Source organism: Nuphar pumila, chromosome 10 (genome assembly GCF_984573655.1).
Source record: "Nuphar pumila chromosome 10, dmNupPumi1.hap1.1, whole genome shotgun sequence".
NCBI classification, from domain to species: domain Eukaryota; kingdom Viridiplantae; phylum Streptophyta; class Magnoliopsida; order Nymphaeales; family Nymphaeaceae; genus Nuphar; species Nuphar pumila.
In genome coordinates this window covers 79,529,674-79,543,066 of record NC_143258.1, presented here as the reverse complement: position 1 = coordinate 79,543,066, position 13,393 = coordinate 79,529,674, and the positions used below count along the sequence as shown (strand labels likewise).

The window sequence follows — 13,393 nt, the reverse complement described above, 5'->3', positions numbered from 1 at the left end:
TCAACTTCTTCTGCATTTGAAAATAGCTCATGGTGACATTGTCCATCTTAACGATGATCTGGGCACCCATAAGGTAGTGCTGCCATGTTCTGAGGCAGTGCACGATAGCCGTCATCTCATATTCATGCACAATGTAGCGTCTCTCAACATCCTTTAACTTCTGACTCTCGTAAGCAATCAAATGTCCTTCCTGCATGATAACTTCGCCAATGGCAAAGTCTAAAGCATCTGTATGGACTTCAAAGGGTCTTGTGTGGTATGGCAATCACAACACAGGTTCCCTCACCAAGGCTTTCTTCAAGCCATTGAGGGCATCTTGGCAAGCTTTTGTCTAAAGCGTTACCCGATTCTTCTTCAGCAAATCCGTGAGGGGTGCAACAATGAGAGAGTAGTTTTTGATGAACCGCCGATAGTAATTTGTTAAGCCAAGGAATGACCGCAACTTTGATACTTTGGTTGGCAGACACTATTCCTAGATGACTCTTATCTTCTGCTCGTCCATGAACAACAAACCATGCCCCAAAACATGGATAAGGAAGCTAATCTCCTCTTGTCCAAAGCGACACTTCTCTCGCTTGACACAGAAGTCATTCTCCTTTAGCACCTAAAACATTATTTGTAAGTGCCGAACATGATCCTCCATGCTGTTATTGTAAATCACAATGTCATCAAGATAGACTACCATGAACTTGTCTAAGTAAGGGTAGAAAATCTTATTCATCAATGTCGTGAACATGGCTGGAGCATTAGTCAACCCAAATGTCATCACCAGAAATTCATATGCACCATTGCGAGTGACACAAGTTGTCTTTGGCTCACCGTCATCTACAATCCTCACTTGCCAGTAACCTGATCGCAAATCCAACTTTGAAAAGACTCGAGCACTACCTAATTGATCAAACAAGTCTGCTATCAGTGGCAATAGATACTTGTTCTTCACCGTGACTTTGTCCAATGCACGGTAATCTACACATAGCCATTTGGAGCCTTCAAGTTTCACCTGAAAGACCACATGAGCGCCAAAGAGTGCTTTTGAGGGACAAATGATGCCTGCTTCTAACATCTCATTCAGCTGCCTACGCAGTTCTTTCAATTTAGCTTGTCTCGTGCGATAAAGGACCATAGTAGGGGGCTTTGCCCCAGGGGTCAACTCAATCTTATAGTCAATCTTGCATCTTGGCAGCAGACGCTTCAGCAGTTCTGAAGGGGCATCATTTCTTGAAACTCTGCCAATAGTGGGGCAAGGGTCAACGACATTGTTGCTTCAACCTTTCCTTATTTAATGCACACAACAACTAAGAATGTTTGCTCTGCCCGCTTGACATCCTTCTTTAGTTGCATCACAAACAATATAGAAGTCTTGTCTCCAAGAGTGAGACAGTGCACCGCGAGCGAAGAGTCTGACCCCATGATTGTCAATGAGTTCACCTTTGGCAACATCATTACATTCTGGCTACGAAGAAACTCCATGCCTAAAATCATCCAAAAATCGTTCAGGAATACCATTGAGAAGTTGGCTTTGCTTGCTCCACTCCCAATCTGGATAGCCACATCCCTTGCTTCACCAAGGATTGACTTGGCCACAAAGTTTACTGTTTTGATGTTCCTATGCTTTGGCCTAGGCTTCAAGCCCAACCGCTCTGCCTCTTTCCGCGAGACAAAGTTGTGTGTGGCACCGGAGTCTACCATTGTCATAGTAGACTTCACATTCACAATGACTTCTAAGTACATGAGTTCTTTGCTGACTGATATGCTTTCCACTGCACAGCTTTTGACTGCATTTATTGTCTGTATGGCCCCATTTTGGGCTGCACAACCTCAGTATCACTACTCTCTGCTAGCACTGCATTGGCATGCTCGTCGTCCTTCACAAGTCACTTTGGACAATGCCTTGTGATATGCCTATCACCACAAAACCAACAAGTCACAACCTGACCTTTGTTGTTGTTGTTGTTGTTGTTGTCGTATTTCTTAAAATTTTGCTTCTTGTCGAAGTGATGTTGGGTCAATGCCTCACCCTTGTTGTCGCGTTGATCTTCTTTCTTGCCTTTATGGTCTGGCTTCTTCTCGTCCTTGGTTGATGGAGTGAAGGTCTTGCACTAAGTATCCACTAAGCGCTCGACCGCCACATATGCATCTTTAAAAGTCTTTGGGTTACTCATTTCCACTTCGGATTGTGCCTACGACTGTAGTCCCATAATAAACTAGTTGAGTTTGTCTCATCTGGCATATTGGGTACATTTAACATGAGCTTCTGGAACGTCCTCATATAATCTATCAAGGCTCCAGTGTATTTCAATTCTGACACCATCCGATATGCTTGACATTGTATATTCTACGATATAAAGTACTTTCGTAGCTCAGTTTTGAAGGCCTCAAAAGTATCAATGATGCAATGCCCTCTTTTCATGTCGCTATCACTACAACAAAGCAGTAGATTAGCGACGACCACATTCCGTCGCTAATCCGTCGCTACACATGTTAGCGACGGATTAGCGACAACGAGGCGACGATATGCTTACGTCACGAATATTTCGACGCTAACTGGCGACGTAATTATTTTGTCGCCAGGTCCGTCGCTAATTGCGACGGACTAACGAGCGCTATATTCCGTCGCCAATCCACCGGGACTAAACGGCGACCATGGCTTGGCAACAAATTTACTTCCGTCGCTATGCCATCACTAAATTTATATGAATAGCGACGGATGGTTTCGTAGCTAATCCGTCGCAAACACGAAAAAAAATTTAAAAAAATTTATTTGAAAATTAAATACCGAGAACTGTACAATTTATATTTCCTGTACAATTTATATTTCCTGTAAATAAAAAACAAACCACAAAAAAAAATTCATATAACAAGAATCTACAACAATTAATCGTTCCACCTTAAAATTAACAAGTTTAATTATTTACAATTCAATAATTACAATTAGGAAACATAAAAAAATAGAACTTTTTCAACACAGTTCTCTAATCATCGCCAAGATTTTGTTCGTCTTCTTGTTCATTGTCTTTATCTGTCCCTTCAGCTCCACTACGCTGATTATCGCTAGCAGCCTACACAAGAAAAGAACAGTCAGTATTGATAAACAAAATATAATGAAATAAATTACACACTATATGTGATTCTATCATGTGCTCATGTGTGATCTAAGGCAATAAAAAAACTCTATATGTGATTCTATCATGCTCATATGTGCTCTAAGGCAGACAAAAAGTTATATATATATATGTGATTCTATCATGCTCATATGTGTGCTAAGGTAGTCAAAAAATTGAATATGTGATTATAGCATGTTCATATGTGTTCTAAGGCAGATAGAAAAACTCTATATGTGATTCTACCATGCTCAGATGTGCTTTAAGGCAGGCAAAAAACTATATATGTGATTTAATCATGCTCTTATGTGTGCTAAGGCAGTAAAAAAATTGAATATGTGATTATAGCATGCTCATATGTGCTCTAAGGCAGGCAAAGCAAAAAAATTTATATGTGATTCTATCATAAATGATATATGTTCTAAGGCAGTAAAAAACTCTATATGTGATTTGTGCATGCTCATATGTGTTTTAAGGTAGTCAAAAAACTGAATATGTGATTATAACATGCTCATATGTGTTCTTAGGCAATCAAAAAACTGAATATGTGATTATAGCATGCTCATATGTGCTCTAAGGCAGGCAAAAAAACTTTATATGTGATTATAGCATGCTCATATGTGCTCTAAGGCAATAAAAAAACTCTATATGTTATTATAGCATGCTCATATGTGCTCTAAGGCAATAAAAAAACTCTATATGTGATTCTATCATGCTCATATGTGTGCTAAGGCAGTCAAAAAACTGAATATGTGATTATAACATGCTCATATGTGTTCTTAGGCAGTCAAAAAACTGAATATGTGATTATAGCATACTCATATGTGTTCTAATGCAGTAAAAAAAACTTTATATGTGATTCTATCATGCTCATATGTGTTCTTAGGCAGGCAAAAAAACTTTATATGTGATTATAGCATGCTCATATGTGCTCTAAGGCAATAAAAAAAGTCTATATGTTATTATATCATACTCATATGTGCTCTAAGGCAATAAAAAAACTCTATATGTTATTATAGCATGCTCATATGTGCTTTAAGGCAATAAAAAAACTCTATATGTGATTCTATCATGCTCATATGTGTGCTAAGGCAGTCAAAAAACTGAATATGTGATTATAACATGCTCATATGTGTTCTTAGGCAGTCAAAAAACTGAATATGTGATTATAGCATGCTCATATGTGTTCTAATGCAGTCAAAAAAACTTTATATGTGATTCTATCATGCTCATATGTGTTCTTAGGCAGGCAAAAAAACTTTATATGTGATTATAGCATGCTCATATGTGCTCTAAGACAATAAAAAAAGTCTATATGTTATTATATCATGCTCATATGTGCTCTAAGGCAATAAAAAAACTCTATATGTTATTATAGCATGCTCATATGTGCTCTTAGGCAGGCAAAAAGTTATATATGTGATTCAATTATGCTCATATGTGTTCTAAGGCAGACAAAAAACTGAATATGTGATTATACCTGAGAGGGACCTGGAATCGAAGATCCCCTTTCCAGAACAACGTTCCAAAGTGGCTCATCAACAGACTAAGTAAATCATAAAATCTACTAGCTGCATCGTTTGGTGATTCTTCATCTACGACAGTTCTTACATCACTAGAACTCATAGCAGAACCCAGTTCTGTTCCTGCGGCATCAAATATCAAATTCGTATATGGATTGTTGTGCACCACATTCACCCGTGCATCAAAATCGTTTCTAAATTCTTCTCCATGAAACGTCCAATTCTGATAATCACTGACAAAACCCTTCCTGTATAGGTGATGTCTAACGCCATGAGGTTCTACAAATCGATTATTCTTACAAATCTTGCAGGGACACCTAATCCGACCCGTGGGATCTACTGTACTGACACTTGCCGTTGCAAATTCAATGAAACTGTCAACGCCATCCATATATTCATGCGATAACTCATTGTCCACTATCCTACGGTACATCCATTCACGGTTTGCAGTCATTTTGTCGTATGATGTTACGAATAGTATCCTAACCAGTTAAAAGAGAACCATCAGAATGCTATGATGAAGAAAATATCAAATTTATCATGCAATATATGATGTCATACAATCACAAGAATTATGATGCATGCATTGATACCTTAATATTTTCATGTGCAAACTATTCATGACACGATATATTCATTTGAAGCATGCTTTCAGTATACAATTTCACATGGAAGACATAATCAAATTGAAAGTAACTACATGTAAGCATGGATACCATCACATCAAACATTGCAATACATCGAAATAATTCATATCAAACAAATGTCAAACATGTACCTGCAGCAAACACACTTCAATATCCCACTAACTACTACCATGCTTAGCATGGACTCCGTACTCCAAAAATAAGAACACTTCCATATTCATACATTAAAATCATGCTCATCATGATCTCCGAACTCCAACAAAGCAGTCCTAGATATCAACAACTAAGTGAGTGTGTGAACAATAAAGTGTTACATTCAATAAATTAAATAACATGTGATGCGCTTGCATCACTTACTCACCACGGGTATTTACCCGATTTGCATTGTTTTTGTCACTTACTTACCACGGGTGGCGGGGCACAAGCGAGTTCCGTTGAGAAATCTGCAAAAAACACTGTGTTAAAATTAATATTGAAGCTAATTAGGGAAACACAAACACTTATGCAATGCAAAAAACAACTAAACTGATGATGATATATCTAATGATGAAATGCGATGAAATAAAGTGTGCAAGTAATGTACTGCAATGAATATTGAAGCTAATTAGGGAAACACAAACACTTGTGCAAATAAAGCAAAAAGACTAAACAAAACTTTTACAAGAATGAAAAACTAAAAGATTAACATTATAATAGTCATGTTTTTGTGTGTTTTGTTTAGCTCATAAGTGACATTATAATTATACTCTTGTTCTAGTAGCTTATACACTTATTTTGAGTATCATTGTAGGTAGACAAGAGATGTTTTCAATGTGGTGAGTATTGATGGGTATTTTTAGGTTCTTTTGTGTGTGTTTTAGTGTATTGTAGTTTGTTTATTTATTCTGTAATTAAATCATTTATTCAATGTGGTGACTATTGTGTTTGAAAAATTAATGATTTTTTAAAAATGTTAAATTGTCTTATTAAATATTTTTTATATATCATATTTGTGATGTGTTTGGCCATCTTCTCTCAATATATAACTGATATAGTTTATTTTTGAAATATTTAATGTTTCATGATATATATATATATATATATATATATATATATATATATATATATATATATATATATATATATATATATATATATATATATATATATATATATATATATATATATATATATATATATAGTTGAGATGTTTTGTTAGCTTTATTTACATGTTCTCAACTATTAAATGATATTAAAGACCATTTCTGGAAGAGAACGGTCAGTGGCTTGGTGTGGAAACATAAGTTTTTTGTTGCTTTTGCTTTGATATAGAAATCATGTAGTAAATGGATCCATCTTGTAAGGTCTGACTGATTGAATACTGTATAGTAACCATGTTTGAATGAAAGAATTGGAAGCGTAACGTGAAGTCACCCGAGTGTTGGACGTAAAAAGAAGTCCTCAAAAAAGGAGGGAAACGGGGAAAAAGATTAGAAGGCTTCCTGTGCTACAAGTTCTTATGCAGGTTTGCCTGGCATGCCTAGGGCACAAGGGTGCATGGGCCTAGTTGTTAATGAGGCCCTCTTTATGATACCGCCAGGATCCCCCTCAGCTGTCATTCCTTAATGCAATGAATGTCATCCAACCACCATGGATGGGTTGTTTGGTTCTCAGCCAGAGCTCAAGAAAATTCTTTGAAGCTCAAGAAAGGCAGTTCAGCGATGGATGCCATCATTGTATGAATCAACAGCCAATGACCCTAGCGATTAGCGGAGTTGGAACGGAACCAGCTGCTAGACAGGCAGTTTGGATTCAATTCCTGTGGCCATTATCTCCTTTGCATAAGCCGAACCCAGCATAGGCCATGGGGTCAAGGGTACTAGCCATGGCGTTTTATGGCCCCTCTGCCGGAAAATACTAACGAGGCAGGGGGGCCAACCCCCTGCCGGAAAAACTAAAAGGGGCGGGAGAAGAATAAGAAGAAGAATGAAGATGACTTACCGTACCGAAAATGATTACTTGCGCGTCGCCGGGCGGTGGTGGGAGGCTGACGGAGAGCGGCGGCTGGCGAGCGGTGGACGGCTGGTGAGCGGTGGATGACTGGCGAGCGGTGGACGGGGAGCGGCGACTGGCGAGCGACGGCGGCCGGGCGGTGGCGAGAGCCGACGGGCGGCGGGAGGGAGAGGGCGGCGGGCAGGCGCAAGACAGCGAAACAGGAAAAAGAGAAAGAGGGATGGGATTAGGGATTTACGCGACATTTAGCGACAGAATTATTCTGTCGCTAAGCCGTCGTAAATCAAAATACCAAAAAAGCGACGGAATATATTCTGTCGCTAAGCCGTCGCTAATTAACGACGACAGAGTTCCCTCTCTAAATCCATCGCTAAAATGGTGTTATTGTAATAAAAATTAGCGACAAAAAATTGCAGTCGCTAATCCGTCGCTAAGTAGCGACGGATTAGCGATAAAAGTTGTTTCCTTGCTAATCCGTCGTGAATTAGCGACAGATTGTTTCTCTAGCTAATCTGTCACTAATTAGCGACGGAAAAAATCCGTCACAAATTTCTGTCGCTAATTAACAATTTTCTTGTAGTGTATGTTTTCTTCTCCACCAGGCTATAGCATCTCCATCAAATAGAGCTACTGCAGCCTTCACCCTGAGGTCCTCAGCATGTACATTCTAAATATCCAGATAGTCTTTCATCTGGAACAAGAAATTTTCAATGGCCTTGCTGTCTCTAAAACCATTGAACTTTGTTGGCCTCAACATATCTATCTTTAATGGCCTATCGCCACTTCCACCATTTAGGGTCATTGTCCACCGCAACATGTATTTTTTTAACTGAAGCTCTTCTACTTCAGTTTGCAGGGCGGTTATTGTCGTAGTGAGCGACGTAACTTGCCTTATCAACAAGTTCATCTGCTCTTGCAGGCTTGTTACCTCATCGTCCAATCTTTCGAACAACTCCAATGCACGTGAAATCACTTCATCATGTAAAGTCAAATCAGCCACAAGTCTATTGATAGCTTCAGTCATATGCTCATAGCCTCGAGGTGAACTCATCTCATCGGTCTCAGCAACTGTCTTACCTTTGGTGTTGTGCAAGTTGTATTGGGGTGCCACGATGTCGCTTACAAATCGCAGCATGTCGGTGAGTCTCTCGACACCGACTCCGAAGTCCCTTCCCTAACTCGAGAATGAGCTCTAGTATCACTTATCATGGGCTTTATTTCTTCAACATGCCAGTGTAGCGCGATAGTCATTTTCTTACCGCCACAAGCCTATCTGGTCGCTCGCTTGCCGCTGCGGAAGCTTTGAGTATAGAGAGTACAAGAGAGCAAAAGAAAAGAGAAGGAAAAAAATTGCAATCACTTGAAAGTAATCACAACGAGGGTGAACAAACACTACAAGAAAATCGTGGATTAGCAACGACTTATATCCATCGTTAATCCATCGCTAAACTGTTTAGCGACGGATTAGCGATGGATAGAGGTCATCGCAAATTTTTGCACGCTAATTAGCAGAAAAACTTGTCTGTCGTTAATTCCATCACTAATTTGCGACAGATTAGCGACAGACATTATCCGTTGCTAATCCGTCGCTAAATTTAAAAATAAAAATAAAAAAATGATCCTTGTCGGGCGATATTCCGGCAGCAATAAGCCGGACTTATACCGCACCCGACAGGCATTGCACAGAATGATCGCTCTGCCTCGTCGTCGAACTTGTATCGTTCTCCATGAACCGATGCTCTCCGGCATCGTCATCCTCCATGAACCGGCGTCGTCGTCCTCCTTGAACCGGCGTCGTCGTCCTCCGTGAACCGGCGTCGCTGTCCTCCGTGAATCGATGCTCTCCGATGCCGTCCTCCATGAATCAGCGTCGTCATCTTCCGTGAACCAGCGTCGCTGTCATCTTCCGTGAACCAGCATCGCCGTCCTCTGTGAACCGACGTCGTCGTCCTCCGTGAACCGGCGCCGACGTCCTCCAGCGATCGCCGACCGTCCTCTGGCGTCGTCGTCCTCCGTGAACCGGTGCTCTCCGGCATCACCGTCCTCCATGAACCGGCACTGTCATCTTCCGTGAATCGGCGTCGCTGTCATCCTCCGTGAACTAGCGTCGCCGTCCTCCGTGAACCGGCGCCGACGTCCTCCAGTGATCGTCGACCGTCCTCCGGCGTCGCCGTCCTCCACTCTCCAATGCGCTCTCCGACGTCGTCATCCTCCGAAGAAGTCGGTTTAAACCGAGCGCGATCGATTTAAATTTCGAACGGGGAGAGAGGAAAAATTTCACGCTCGGTTTAAATCGAAAATTAGCGAGAGAATTTTTCCGTCGCTAATTAGCGACGGATTAGCGACAGAAAAATTTCCTCGCTAAAATGTTTTTCTTGTATTGAGAATTAGCGACGAAACAATTGTTGTCGTTAATTAGCGACAGATTAGCTAGAGAAAACTTTCATCGCTAATCCGTCACTACTTAGCGACGGATTCATGAAGAAAGTTTTCTCTAGCTAATTCGTCGCTAATTTGCAACAGAAAAAATCCATCGCAAATTTCCGTCGCTAATTAACATTTTTCTTATAGTGAAAGAAAGTTGAATGCATTTGCATTTATTCACTGTTTTGCCCAAGGGCATCTTATAGTTCGAATTTACGGTCTAACCCTTAAGGGTATTGATCAACCTGAACCGAGGTAAAGAGTGGCCCGAAGAAAGTTACAAGTGACTCAACACTTACATCATATAACTCAATCCAAGTAAAACAGACTCTAGGTAATAAGTAGGTCACAAGGGAACACTAACACTATGATCACTTGATGCATTTGTTTACCGTAGCCATGATAGAGCATGTCTTTGTAAAATATTCTTGCATCCTTGCGGTTCTCAATAAAGGTGGAAAAGAGAAAGTCACGTGACATAGGCCAAAGGGTTGGCTATCACTATCAGGTTTAACGTTTTGGATAGAAGGATGACGCTGCGGCAGCCGTGCCCAAGAAGAACGTAGTTCGACAGGCAAATGCTGGACTTGTCTCTTATACTGCGTAGCATTATGTGCGTTTTTCTCTCGTTATTCCCTTTCTGCAGGCGTGGTCAAAACTGAGGAAGAATAAGAAGAGGAACAAGAAGGACTCACTTAGCTAGCTGACGGAACGGGGTTCTCATTTCGTTTCATTCCATTCGCTTTGTCATCATTTCTGTTACCATAATCGGCATCGTAGCGTGAGAATCAGATTGAAATTTTGCATGACTATCATATATTAGTTGTTTATTTTCCTGGACAACCTTTTTTTATCTTTTTTTTTTTTTATGATGGAGAGGAACAAATTAACTTAACCCTTCCCCTGACATTTATATCGCAAGAATTATACGTTTGTACGTCAGAATGCGACAGGCGATCGAGGCCGTAACCGTGGACCATGCATGTCTGCCATGATTTGTGGTGGAAGCCCCGCTTATCGCTAGGCGATGGCGACAAGTCGGCACGCAATGGCTCCCACCCTCTTCAAGGCCACCCATAAAAAAGTGCCATCCCTCCTCTCTTTTGCGAGCCAGCCCTGCACGTCCAACATCTCATTGCTGTTCCCAACCCAACCCCTCTCTCTCATACGTGTCGTACTATTGACCGCAATATGCCCTTTTGGGTACTGATGCTGACCATTGAGACGCACGGATCATTCGTCGACTCGCATTTTCTTCATGTGAACACATAAAACAAAGGGCAAAGAGCGCTTCATCTTGATCATAACTTGATTGAATATTCCTAAGCTTAATGTACATTAAAATTACACTCGCTCGTGAACAATGGCCTCGACTATAATAATGGTCAAAGATTGTATTATACAAACATATACTTGTATGTAGAACAGTAGATAAAATCATAAAAAGAAAAGAATTTCGGTCCCAGTCGTCGCTCACTGCATTGTTTCCATCTTGAGATTGTGGGCGTCCACCAAGTTCCCTGCAAGATCAACGGACTGTTCCACGTCAAATGGGCTACTTAAATCGTATCGTATGTAGTGTAAGAACGTTATCATCTCCGCTCTCCCCTGCGACCAAAAAAAAAAAAGAGATAATGTTATCGATCATCAATCTTTTATCATCGCCATAAGAAGGCTTAACTGATTGTGCACCCATGTGGATGAGGCTTGTTTCCAATTAATAATAACCCACCAACCTGTAAATGGCTGAGTTGAGAAAGCAGATTGTCTTGCTTGCTGGAAGTCCATGGTGTATAGGTTTTGTAAATCGAAATCCCATGTGGGGTTGGATGTCAAACTGTTATCCTGTAAGAGATACATGAAATTTAGACATTGAAACATCTCCCTCTCTTTTCTGGGAAATGTAACCTAATGAAAGAGAAAGAACGATAGCGTATGCATACGTGAAAGCAGGAACTTATGAAGTCGTCGGTGACTGTTACAGGGGCGCTAGTAGTCCTCCGTAACGTAATCCCTGGAGGGTTCATGGGCAACTGATCATTCCCGCAGCACCCTACTACCTGCTGTATGGATGCCCCAGCTGACGGTATCATATTTAGATTTTGGTACGAAGATGCTGAAATTTCTGGGGAGAGATCCACCCCTGGGAAGCTAGAGTTGCAGGGAGGAAAGATCTGCAACATACCACAACCGAGAGAGAAATTAATCCACTTCGAACCATCTTTACTACACGACACAAAAAGTGCAAGAAAAGAAAAGAATAGAGAAAGTCGTTTTAAATTACCTCCTTGCCCAAGAAATTGTCTATGGTCCCTTCCGATCTCGGATTCACAGCAGCCAGTTTCATGGAAAGGAACTGTTGTAAGCGATCGAATTCCAAGTCAGATAGACGAACAATCGTCCCTTTATATATATATATATATATATATATATATATATATATATATATATATATATATATATATATATATATATATATATATATATATAAAGGGTAGGTGCCTGACTCTTTTTTGTGCCTACCGAGCTTTGGAAAGATTGTTTCTAGATACTTGATTTTGTGGGAATCTATTTTTGGGATGGTGCGATTTTACACCTCGATTTTTACAAGATTAAAAAATCAGTGGTGTACAATTTCAAAAAGTAACCAATGATTAAAAAAATATTTTTTTCTAAAAAACCATAATTCAAATGTGATTTCCTAGTAAGGCCAGTTTTTTAAAAAGCAAGGTAGGCACCTACCTTTTTCATGTATATACATCTTTCCTAAGAAAGAACAAGAGGAACGCAATTAAAGGGTGGGAATAAAGTCATCTGTACCTCAACTTGTTTTTGAAGAGACTGAACATAGTTAATGATTTCGTCGAGCATCCCAGCCTTGCCGGTTATCTTGTCGCATCCTGGGACTAAATCCTGTAAAAGCTTCATCCTCTCGCTGATTTTCTCTCTTCTCACCTGTTGCAGATGGTTCAGTTTATGGACACGCAATACGCATAAAACAAGAGGATAAGCAATCATCAATTCCTCTCTCTGTCTACTTACTCTTTCTGCAAGGCTGTGGCTGTCCGTGGCCTGCCCTCGTCTGGCTCTCACATGGATGTAATCGGGTTTTGGAATGTCAGGTACAGCCTTGGGATTTTCCTTGCAGACATCGCCCGAACTCTCCTTGTTCTGCTCATCCGACTCCTCTGTTTCTCCCTTGATCGTCTTCGACCCTTCTAGCTGCCCAAGGTTAAGCATTTATTAGGAATACATATATATAAGGCAGAGGGCAAAAGGCAACAGAAAAACACGTGGGATGCTATTGCTGTTGTAACATGCCTTTGGAGTTGGGGGAGCTGGCGCGTCGCTCCTCAGGGCTTTCCGTTTCTTTGAGTTGTCGCCAGAGAAAGGAGGAGAAAGGGCTTTGGTGGTGCTGGATTTGTGGCCGGAGAGGATGCTTCCCACAGCCGGGGGGCAGCTCGTCGTGCGGGCCAGCGTAGTAGAGGGTTTCTTCTCAGTCAAGAAGGATCCCGCGGCCAAGGACGACTGCTCGTACCGGTTTAGTGTCTGGTAGTTTTTCAGATCGGGCCACCCACAAAAGGAGCTCTCCCCTTCGATGTTGGTAGCGGTGGATTTATTGGCTCGGTTTCCCATTACGATTTCCGACGATTCATGAGCCGTCTGCGTGGTTCCCACAAACGATCCGGTTGGAACGGAGAAATGG

The 13,393-nt window shown here is 40.9% G+C and overlaps 1 protein-coding gene across 2 annotated transcripts; it reads right to left on the bottom strand.

The window, feature by feature from the left end:
• Window positions 1–10,978: 10,978 nt before the first annotated feature.
• Window positions 10,979–13,019, bottom strand: LOC149826964 (transcription factor bHLH63-like). 2 transcript variants are annotated; one of them, XM_090019080.1, is made up of 6 exons: window positions 12,730–13,019; window positions 12,508–12,642; window positions 11,972–12,043; window positions 11,631–11,861; window positions 11,424–11,532; window positions 10,979–11,207 (listed from the first exon to the last, which is right to left on the bottom strand). In XM_090019080.1, the coding sequence occupies exons 1-6, from the start codon at window positions 12,925–12,927 to the stop codon at window positions 11,161–11,163; spliced, it is 792 nt and encodes a 263-aa protein (XP_089875206.1). In that variant the 5' UTR covers window positions 12,928–13,019; the 3' UTR covers window positions 10,979–11,160. The 2 variants fall into 2 exon arrangements, with proteins under 2 accessions (XP_089875206.1, XP_089875204.1); XM_090019078.1 differs by having other exon boundaries at window positions 10,979–11,295; window positions 12,730–12,994.
• Between the last annotated feature and the right edge of the window lie 374 nt (window positions 13,020–13,393).